We start from the raw sequence: 11,496 nt of genomic DNA, 5'->3' as shown, positions 1-11,496 counted from the left end.
TCTTGAAAATTGTCATTCTAAGCAAAAATGATAGTGAAAGGTCTGCATCCTTAGTGCTAATAAATCACCCATTATATTTTTACCCAGAAATTTCACATCTCTGTTACTCTTTATTGTTATTTTTGACCCTGTACAATTAGATCTATTCCTAAATGTTTCATCAACCATCATTTGAAAAGCATTCTTCTTTATCGTTTGACTGAGAAAACACACATCTTCCTGAGCACATTGAAATTAACAAATCTTCGTGTAAGATGAAATTATCACTTATATCCTACTTTCTCCCTATATCTAAAATGCACTTTGGTTATGTTTATATTTCCAAGTCATATAGTGACCCATGTTAATATTGCTACATTACTACTCATTCATATTTTTACATAACTTTCTCATAGATTTTCATTCCATTTTACTACATACAGTTGTTTTGAAACCTCCCTACTTAATGTATCATTTTCACTGACATTTTTCCCATAAGATCTTATGTTCTTTTAAAACTCCTTTTCTGTATGAGGCACACATACATACTCATTTCTTTTACACTAATGAATGAATAGAATCCTATATACATTCTAAATGTTCTTTATGTTTTAGTAAAGTAATTTTTCCTATCTTTTGTTCTGTTTTCCTTCTTACTCAAAAGTTCTTCACAGACCTGCTTCCAAACAACAGCATAATGAAGACATTTTTTTATGGCTATAAAACTTTTCATGGTGTTCCTGTGCTCCTCTCTCTTTGGTGGTCTTTCATATTCATCATTAGATTGATATTATGTCAGTGCTACAAAAGTATGTTGACATGGTGAAGATCCAACTGTGCATGATTTTGTCCCCAGGGTTCACCAAGACATGTCCAGATATTTTTATGATGGTCACACACAATAGGGCTCCATAGAGGTCAAGGATGCTCTAAACATCCTACAGTGCACAGGACAGACCTACACATACACAAACAATAACCTGGCCTAGAATGTCAATGTGTCAATACTGGAGAATCCTGAGTCAAAGAATAACTGTATTTTGAATATTTATAGCTGTCCTCAGATTTTTCCCTTAAATGTTGTAACACTTCACTTCCCTGACAGAAAAATCAGAGAGTACACCCTGGCTGATAGTTCAGAAGTTCTCACCCCAAAATAGGGCGACAAATGTGACAGATCTTTACATTTTCACATCTTTTACATTTTTTCCAAGGACTACAGTATGAAATATTTCATGATGGTTTCTTAAACTATATCCCAAGTTAGATGTATATGTATACATAGATACAGATATCTTAAAATCCAGGTTTTTGAGAAAGAATATATATATATATATATATATATATATATATATATTCTTATGTATATATTCTTTACATATGTATAGATAGATAGATAGATAGATAGAAAGATTTGTGTTTTTATATACATACAGACTTATGTTAACAGATTCTCATGTGTCTTTAGTACAAGGCATAAAAAAGGCAATGCCAAAATCAAGGCACAAATTTACTTGTACCTGGGAAAATTGAAGCCAGAATTTTCAGATACCATGTGTGCATAATCTGAGCTGATCAACTGGAGCCATAACAGCCTCTGACTTTGAATCAGAGGAGTTAGTGGTGAAAAAGACATGGAAATAATATAGCCTTGGAAGACTAGGATTTTATGTGTTTGTCTATGTGTTGTGTGTTTCTGTTCATGCCTTGTGGAATGTGAGAAGCCCTCAGAGTTGGGGTGCTGAGCTCATGTATTCCAAGGTGACTCTCATATACAGAAGCCAGAACCAAATCAATTCAAGGGATTCATTTAAACATACAAGCTACCTTTGCAACAATTTCATAGAGTGCTAGAGTTACATACTGTAGATAAGGGACTCCTGATGTCTTGAAGATTTAGCAGCAGTAGGGAGACCACTTTGTTCCTCAACAGTTTCTGACACCCTGTCCCCTCACTCTCCCTCCTGACCATTACCCTCCCCATGGCAGCATCATTTTTTTTAAACTTGACCATCTTAAACAAACACCTCTCTGGGAGTTTCGCACTAGCTGATTTTTCCTGCCTGGCATACACCTCTCCTAATGGTCACGGCTCTTGTTCTTTTATCCTTGAGGTCTCTGATCAAATGTCACCTTATTTTCAAGTCTTGCCCAAATCCATTAAAAAATAATAATAACAGCCTTCTGAGAGTTCCCATTGTAGCTCAGCAGGTTTCAAACCTGACTAGTATTCATGAGGATGCAGGTTCAATTCCTGGCCTCACCCAGTGGGTTAAGGATCTGCCATTGCCGTGAGCTGTAGTGTAGGTTACAGTTGTGGTTAGGATCCTACATTGTTGTAGCTGTGGTGTAGGCTGGCAGCTGCAGCTCAAATTCAACCCCTAGCCTGGAAACTACCATATATTGCAGGCATGGCCTTAAAAAGCAAAAAAAAAAAAAAAATAGCAGCCCTCTTTACATTTACTCTCATACTTGTTTTCATTTTCTTCATAGCACATGTCATCATTGGACATGCTATATATATGTTTTATTTGTTTATGTTATTTCTCTGTCACTGGATTTTTGCAGCTTTTGTTTTCATCACTCAATACTCATCACTTGAAATATTGCCAACTCAATTTATATTCCTCAAATGAATGAAGACTGTCTCATTGAAACTGGAATACATGACATCTTGAGGGGGGGAGCTGAGAATTGGAGAAATTTGTTAATTAGAGATGACACAGGCAATTCCAAGAGGACCAACGCTAAAAACAAAATATTGATATTAATTTTTGACAGCAAAACATAAATGGTGGCATTTTAACAATGTGACTATTGCCCATGAGTATAAAAATAAAGATGTTATTTTTCCCCTTTCCCTGTAGTCACCTACAAGACACCAAAAAATATAACAGGAGATTCAGAAATTCTTCTTTTGAGATTTTCAGAGAAACCAGAACTGCAGCCCCTCATATTTGGGGTTTTCTTCTCCATGTACCTGATCACTGTGTTTGGAAACCTGCTCATCATCCTGGCTATCAGCTCAGACTCCCACCTCCACACACCTATGTACTTCTTCCTCTCCAACCTGTCCTGTGTAGACATCTGTTTCACTTCCACCACCATCCCAAAGATGCTGCAGAACATCTGGACACTGAGCAAGGTAATAACCTATGAAGGCTGCATCATCCAGGTGCATTTTTTCATGCTGTTTGACTGTGATGGCCTATGACTGCTTTGTGGCCATTTGCCACCCCCTCCACTACACGGTCATCATGAACCCCCAACTCTGTGCAATTCTGGTTCTGGTTAGCTGGATCATCAGTGTCCTGCATTCCTCGTTACAAACCTTAATGACCTTAAGGCTATCCTTGTGTAGAGAGGTGGAAATCCCTCACTATTACTGTGAACTCAAGTTGTTGATCCAACTTGCCTGTTCTGACAACTTTCTTAATGACATGGTGATGTTTTTTGCAGCTGCTCTGCTAGGTGCTGGTCCCTTTGTTGGTATCTTTTATTCATACTCTAAGATAGTTTCTGCAATACATAGAATTTCATCAGCTCAGGGGAAGTATAAAGCATTTTCCACCTGTGCATCATGCCTCTCAGTTGTCTCCTTATTTTATTTTACAGGCTTAGGTGTATACCTTAGCTCTGCAGCTACTCATAGTGCACACTCAAGTGCAATTACCTCAGTGATGTACACTGTGGTCACACCCATGTGGAACCCCTTCATCTACAGCCTGAGATATAAAGACATAAAGAGGGCTCTGAAGGTATTTTTTAGAATGGCATCTAGAAAAGGTCATTTGTTTTCAGCTGAGAAGGTCACATGATTGAAAGTTTCAAAGGCTCAGAGCCATAAATTTCAGCTCTTTGATCATATTCTTTGATCAGATTATGGGAATCAAACTTCCTTCTTTTTATTTTTTGAAATTTTCATTTATTTGACTTCAACTCTTCCTTACAATTTGTGGAAATCACTTGATTAAGCTTTTTGAACTCCATCATATCTAAAAATTTTTCCCTTTTATGCTTTTTCTGACTCTCTCAAATTTATTCTCAACCTTGGATCTGAAAAACAAGGGAAGTCCCATTTTTCATATGACTAGAAAGATTTATCCTTTTTATTGAAGTACAGTTGATTTACAATGTTGTAAATACTTTTTCAGATTATTTTCCCTATGTGTTATTAATTTTATTTGTCTTTTTATGGCCACACCCACAGCATATGGAAATTCCCATACTGGGGTCGAATCAGAGCTACAGCTGCCAGCCTACACCACAGCCAAAACAACATGGGATCTGAGCCACGTCTGCAACCTACACCACAGCTCACAGCAATGCTGGCTCTTTAATCCACTGAGCAAGCCCAGGGATGGAACTCACATCCTCATGGATACTAGTCAGGTTCACTACCACCGAGCCATGATGGGAACTCCCAGTTATTAATTTTTCTTCCATTTAAGTTTATTTTTATTGAAGTATAGTTGATTTATAGTAGTATATGAGTTTCAGTGTACAACATAGTGATTCAACATTTTACAGGTTATGATTCATTTAAAATTATTGAAAAATATGTCTGTGCTCTATAATATGTGCTTGTTGCTTATTTATTTTTTCTATTTAAAAATAATTTATTTATCTTGCCCCTTCCACCTTCTTTTTCCCAACTGGTAACTGCTAGTTTGTTCTCTATATCTGTAAATTTGTTTATGTGTTTATACATACATTTGCTTGTTTCCTTTTTGTAGATTCCTCATATAAATTTTTTTTTCTCTTTTTTTAGGGCCACATCCACAGCATATGGAGGTTCCCAGGCTAGAGGTCTAATCAGATCTATAGCTGCCAGCTTACACCAGAGCCACAGCAACACCAGATCCAAGCCCCTTCGGTGACCTACACCACAGCTCACAGCAACACCAGATCCTTAACCCACTGAGCAAGGCCAGGGATCAAACCCGCAACCTCATAGATCCTAGTCGGGTTCATCAACCACTGAGACATGATGGGAACTCCCATTTGTTGAACGTTTGAAGATCTCATTGATCTCTACTGTTGTCTTTGTCTCTATTTCATTTATTGCTGCTGATATTTATTCCTGTCCTTCTACTAACTTGGGGTTTGGTTTGTTCTTCTTTCTCTAGTTACTTTAGTTGTAAGTTTAGGTTGTTTACATGAGATTTTTCTTCTTTGCTGAGATAAGATTTTGTTGCTATAAACTTTTCTCTTAGAACTTCCTTTGCTGTGTCCCATACATTTTGGATTGTCTTGGACTTTGGGGGGGGTTGTTTTGTTTCTTTTCATGTGTTTTCTTTTTTGGGTACACCCATGGCATATGGAAGTTCCAGGACCAGGGATAAAATCTGAGCCACAGATGCAAACTACACCACAACTGCAGCAATGCTGGATCATTAACCCATGCCTCAGCATGACCAGAGCCACTGCAGAGATAATACAGGATCCTTATCCTACTGCACCACATCAGGAACTCCTGCATTGTCGTGTTTTCATTGTCACTTGTCTCTGGGTATTTTTTTTATTTCCCCTTTAATTTCTTCAGGTATCCATTTGTTGTTTAGTAGCATATTGTTTAGCATTCACATATTTTTGGGGGGTTTTTCAGTGTTTATCTTGTGGTCAATTTCTAGTCTCATAGCACTCTGGTCAGAAAAGATGATAGATATAATTTCAACTTTCTTAAATTTACTGAGGCTTGATTTGTGACCCAAGAAGTAATCTATCCTGGAGAATGTTCCATGTATATATGAGAAGCTTTCACTATTACTGGTACAACCACTATGGAAAACAATATGTAGGTTCCTCAGAAAACTAAACATGGAACTTTCATATGATCCAACAATCCCATTCCTGGGCATATATCCCAATAAAACTTGTACTCAAAAAGATTCTTGCACCCCTGTGTTCACTGCAGCACTATTCACAATGGTCCAGACATGGAAACAACCTAAATATCCATCAAACCTACACCATCCATGCCACCCTGAATGTCCATCAATAGATTAATGGATTAAGAAGATATGGTACATATATACAATGGAATACTACTCAGCCATTAAAAAGATCTAATAATGGCATTTGCAGCAATATGGATGCACATAGGGATTCTTCTACTAAGTGAAGCAAGCCAGAAAGAGAAAGACAAATACCATATAAGATATCATTTATATGTGGAATATAAAATAAGGCACAAATGAACCTATCTACAAAAAGAGAAACAGACTTACAGACATAAAGAATAGACTTGTGATTGCCAAGGGAGAGAGGGGAGAGAGTGGGATGGGAGTTTGGGATTGGCAGATGCAAATTTTTACATTTAAAATGGTTAAGTAATAAGGTACAGCACAGAGTACTAGACAAAATCCCTTTGTATAGAATATGATGGAATATAGTACGAGAACACGAACGTGTATGTGTGTGTGTGTGTGTGTGTGCACGCATATACCCGCATCTAGAGAAAGAGAGAGAGAGACTGGGTCACTATGCAGTACAGTAGATATTGACATAATACCATAAATCAAGTATACTCTAATTAAAATAAAATAAAAAATAAAAATGACCCATCCACAAATCAATTTTGTAATATTCAAATCAATTTTCTAATATTTTGTAATGAATGTTAATTCATTTCCCCTGAACACCATTCCTAAAACAGAAGATGGAGTTATAATTGTATGGTCTTGCAGAATAAACTTCTCTAAAAATTAAATCAGTTAATGCCTATTATGTTCTAAGCTAGGTTTTGGCACCTAAAAATATCTAAGTCTGTCTCATAACTTTAAAACATTTTATTATGAGGGCAAAATGATAGCTCTCAACTTCAGACATAAGTATAAAATTCCTAATGGTTTTAGCAAAAATGTAGGAAGCCAAAGAGTATACTGCCCAATGTTTTACATTAAAAGAACAAAGTTGTCCCTCTTACAAGAGGAGAATGATAATTTTCTAAGGGTGTCATGGGCTGTGTACCAGCACAAGACAATACTTTAATGATCCAGGGGACCTGTCAATACAGTTGCCTCATATATGTTGGCAAAAACTTAAATTCAGAGTTAGGATAAGGAACTGGGAGTTGAGCCCTCTGGAAGGCAAGAGAGTTAATGGAGAAGGATTAATAGACACAAAAATCTCCTGACTTATAACTGGTATCCTGGGAACAGAGAATCAGAAGAAAAATATCTTTTCTGTCCAGATCAGTGTCCACAGGGAAATAATGTACTTATAGGTCTTTGTAACCTGAGGGAAATACACTTAATGAGCAGACATAGAGAGTGTAATCTCTCCTCTGCTGCAGCCCTCCCTGGGCATGGGAGAAACAGGTTCTTGCTTTGGGAGTCCTTAATCATACTAAAAGACTGGTGCTTGACTCCTTACTGCTGTCTCATCTGGAGACAGAGCTCCACTCTCCATCATCAACCATCCAGGAGGGGATTCAGAATTTCAAACAGATACCTTTCTCTCACAGTTCCCATGCAAGATTCCAAGAACCCAAAAGACCCTGCAAGAAAAGGTCAGAAAGGATGTTTACCAGAGGTAATGTGAGAAACATTTCAGCCTAGCCCGGAGCCCAGAGACTACTATGGGTGTTTGCTTGCTTGATTAAATATCAATATATTTTTAGATATTAAAGGATAAGTGAACATTAATCTTAGTAAGGTGATGCCAATAAATGATAGGAATGGAAGCCCAATAAGAAGAGTGATAAGAGACATAAAGTATTTCCAGTAAAAGTATAGCATTTGTCCAATATCATATTAATTAACTGGAATAGAGAAATAGGGTATTAGCAATGGAGGGATCTAAAACACAGTGAAGGCATTTCTCTCTTTCTATTTTTTATTTTTTTGCTTTTTAGGGCCACACACACGGCATATGGAGGATCCTAGGCTAGGGTCTGAATTGGATCTACAGCTGCCAGCCTACACCACAATCACAGCAACACAGGATCAGAGCCACATCTGCAACCTACTCTACAGCTCATGGCAACACTGGATCCCTGACCCACTGAGTGAGGCCAGGAATCCAACCCACATCCTCATGGATACTAGTTGGAATTGTTTTTGCTGTGCCACGACAGGAACTCCCAATTCCTTTCTAATATTTGATGGGGCATATTTGACCATGTTTTAGTAATATTGATCAGAAAAATTCACACTAAAGAATGCTTGCAATGCCTTCTTGAAACACCAGTTGCCAAAGACATACACTTCATAGCATCTTCTGTTAAAAAAAAAAAAAAAAAACAAAGAAAGAAAATTTGTATGTAAAGATGGGTTGCTAATGATCTTACTTTGAAATTATTTCATTGTCTCTAAGGCTGAATATGTATGTGGATTTTTTTAGCCACTTAAATTTCTCTGTACCTCATTATCTGCATGAGTTCCCTGCTTTTGTATAATAGGATCAGAGAACTTTGATTCCTGCTTTTGAGTGCAAGCTCTCAAAAGAGAATTGGAGATTTTTTCACAAATTGGTTGTTTGATTTTAAGTTTTCTTATGTAAATATAGATGTATTTGAAAGGAATTTTGAGTGTACATAAATTTTCTGTAATGTAGTCACATCTACCAGTAAGTCATATTTGTTCTCTCCATTGCTTTTTAATTTCAACTTCTCCAAAGAATTGGGCTTATGCATTAAGCAAATCATTGTTTTAAACAAAAAAATGATAGTGAAAATTATGCATCCTTAGTGCTGATAAATCATCCTTTATAAGTTTCCAAGATTTTAAATCTCGATTATTCCTCAACATTTCTTTATCCAAGTATAGTTGATTTACAATATTGTGCCAATTTTCATTGTACAGCAAAGTGACTCAAGATAGACATATATACATTATTTTCCTTATATTATATCCCATCATATTCTAACCCAAGAGATTGGATAGAGTTCCCTGTGCTGTACAGTAGGACTGCATTGCTTATTCATTCTAGATGTAATAGTTTGCATCTACTAACCCCAAACTCCCTATTCATCCCACTCCTTCCTCCTCCCCCTCCCCCTTGGCAACCACAGGTCTATTCTCTATGCCTATGAGTCTGTTTCTGTTTTGTAGATAGGTTCATTTTTTTATCTTTTGTGATCAGATCTGTATTTAAATGTTGCATCACATTCAGCCACCATTAGTAAGGTATCCTTCTATACCAGTTGACACAAGATCACCTGTATCTCTCTTAAGGATACTGAAATCCACAAATCTTCAAATAAGATGAAGTTATAACTTAGATCCTCTTTTCTCCGTACATTTTAAAGCCCTTCCATTATAGTCTCTTATGTCCAAGTCATTGGCAATTTAATTTTATTTTATGACCCATGTTGATGTGTTAGATTATTACCATTATCTTTTTTAATTTTACCATTTTTATTTTTTAAAGTATAGTTGATTTACAATGTCATGCCAATTTCTGCTGTACAGCAAAGTGACCCAGTCACACATATATACACATTCTTCTTCTCATATTTTCTATCCCAAGAGATTGGATATATTTCCCTGTGCTATACAGGAGGATATCATTGCTTCTCCATTCTAAATGTAAAATAGTTTGCATCCTCTTTATAGAACATACTTGAAGGTTTGCCTTTTATTGTGTTACACGCAGTTGTTTTGAAACAACTCCACTTAATCTAATTTCATTCTCACTGATATTTCCCCCAAGTTCTGAGTTTATTTTAAAACTTTTCTTTCTATATCATGCAAGTATGCATACACATACACTTTTATACAAATGCAAGAATAAGACCCTTGCACATTGTAAATACTCTGTTTTACTGCATCATTGCTCCTAAGTTTTGTCCTGTTTTCCTGCTTAGTAATTCCTCACAGACTTGTCTCCAATCACTAATTTAATGAAGATTCATAACTGTTATTCCATATTGTTAAATGTATTTATATTATATATCTGTATAACAGGTCATAGTCTGCCTGTGCTACTCTCACTTTGATGGATTTTCTTACCCTTTATCGTCAAGTTGTTGTTATATCAATGCTACACAAATGTATTGAGAATGACATTCAAACTGTCATTCTTACCATGAATGATTTTGTCTCCCAGGGTTAACTGGGCAATGTCCAGAGACTTTTTTGGCTGTCACACAGGGAGGGATCATACTGAAGTATTATACATAAGTCAGGGATGCTCTAAACTTGGGACAGTTCACAGAACAGACCCCACCACAAACACTGATCTGGCCCAGAATGTCCAATGTCCATTGTGCCAACACTGAAGAACACTTAGTTAAAGAATATCTATATTTTGAATATATATAGCTATCTTCACACTTTTCCCTAAAATCTTTTCTTTTTCTTTTCTTTTTTTTTTTGGTCTTTTTTTGGTCTTTTTTTGGTCTTTTTTGGTCTTTTTTCCTTTTCTAGGGCTGCTCCCGTGGCATATGGAGGTTCCCAGGCTAGAGCCAGGCCGGGATCCGAGTCGCATCTGCAACCTACACCACAGCTCATGGCAACGCTGGATCCTTAACCCATTGAGCAAGGCCAGCGATCAAACCCACAACCTCATGGTTTCTAGTCAGATTCGTTAAACACTGAGCCACGACGGGAATGCCAACATTTTTCCCTAAAATCTTTTAACACTTTACATTTCTGCAAGGAAAATTGAAGAGTATATCTTTGCTACTAGTTCAAAAATTCCCACCCTAAAATGTGTCAGATGTTTAAGTTTTTTCCCCAGGACTGTGGTATGACAGACTGCAAAGAGCTTTCTTATTGTTACCTAAACTATGTAGTGAGTTAGAGCAAAGATTTATATATATAGTCACCATTTTGATTTGCTTGTTATTATCATTTACCCATGTATTATATGCTCATTTTTCTACGTCCCAATTTTTCTACAATTGATTTTGAAGCATATTTTGGGTCAATTTTTTTTTTTAATTTACTATGTTACACATGTCTGTGTCTTTCTTCTAAATTTCTTGCATTATTTAAGATGGTTTTTCTGGCCCATTAATTTTATATATTTAGATGTCAAGATATTCATCTAAAATGTGTAGGTTACTCTTACGCTCAGTCCTAATCGCTCTAATTTTTGTAAGCTGTTTGAGGGAGGCAAAAAACTTCATTTTTTCAAGGTAGGTGATTATGACAACTTTCATCAACAATTCAATTTTTGCAAATGAATTGAAATACAATCTTACCTCATATTAAATGTTTGTATATAATAAGACCTAAGTCACAGTTCATTCATCAAATAATAAAACTGAGCAGGTACTACCTGCCAGGACATTCTAGGAACATTATTTAATATATTATTTCCCATTTAAGTCATTGTCAATTCAATTAATCCACATCGATATCATAAATTACTACTATTTCATCTCTTATTCAAATAGTTTTTAATTTTCCATTCGACACTGTTTACCACACTTGTTTTGAATCACACTATTTAGCATGTTTTCATTCTCCTTGTCATTCTTTTGCTTTCCTAACTTTTTGTTTTTCTAAATTTATCCTTGTAGGAGTGTACTCATATTCACACACTTGCTAAAACAAAATTTGCTGC

The 11,496-nt window shown here is 36.2% G+C and overlaps 1 protein-coding gene across 1 annotated transcript; it reads left to right on the top strand.

Annotated features, from left to right (window-relative positions):
- Positions 1-3,182: 3,182 nt before the first annotated feature.
- LOC110258522 (olfactory receptor 7A10-like) lies at positions 3,183-3,674 on the top strand (the record flags this gene model as incomplete). The annotated part of the gene is made up of 1 exon (XM_021081771.1): positions 3,183-3,674. A coding segment is annotated over exon 1 (492 nt), but the record flags the coding sequence as incomplete, so codon positions are not given.
- Between the last annotated feature and the right edge of the window lie 7,822 nt (positions 3,675-11,496).

The sequence above is a fragment of the Sus scrofa genome, unplaced genomic scaffold (assembly GCF_000003025.6).
Source record: "Sus scrofa isolate TJ Tabasco breed Duroc unplaced genomic scaffold, Sscrofa11.1 Contig2266, whole genome shotgun sequence".
Classification (NCBI taxonomy): domain Eukaryota; kingdom Metazoa; phylum Chordata; class Mammalia; order Artiodactyla; family Suidae; genus Sus; species Sus scrofa.
This window is presented reverse-complemented; position numbering and strand designations above follow the sequence as displayed.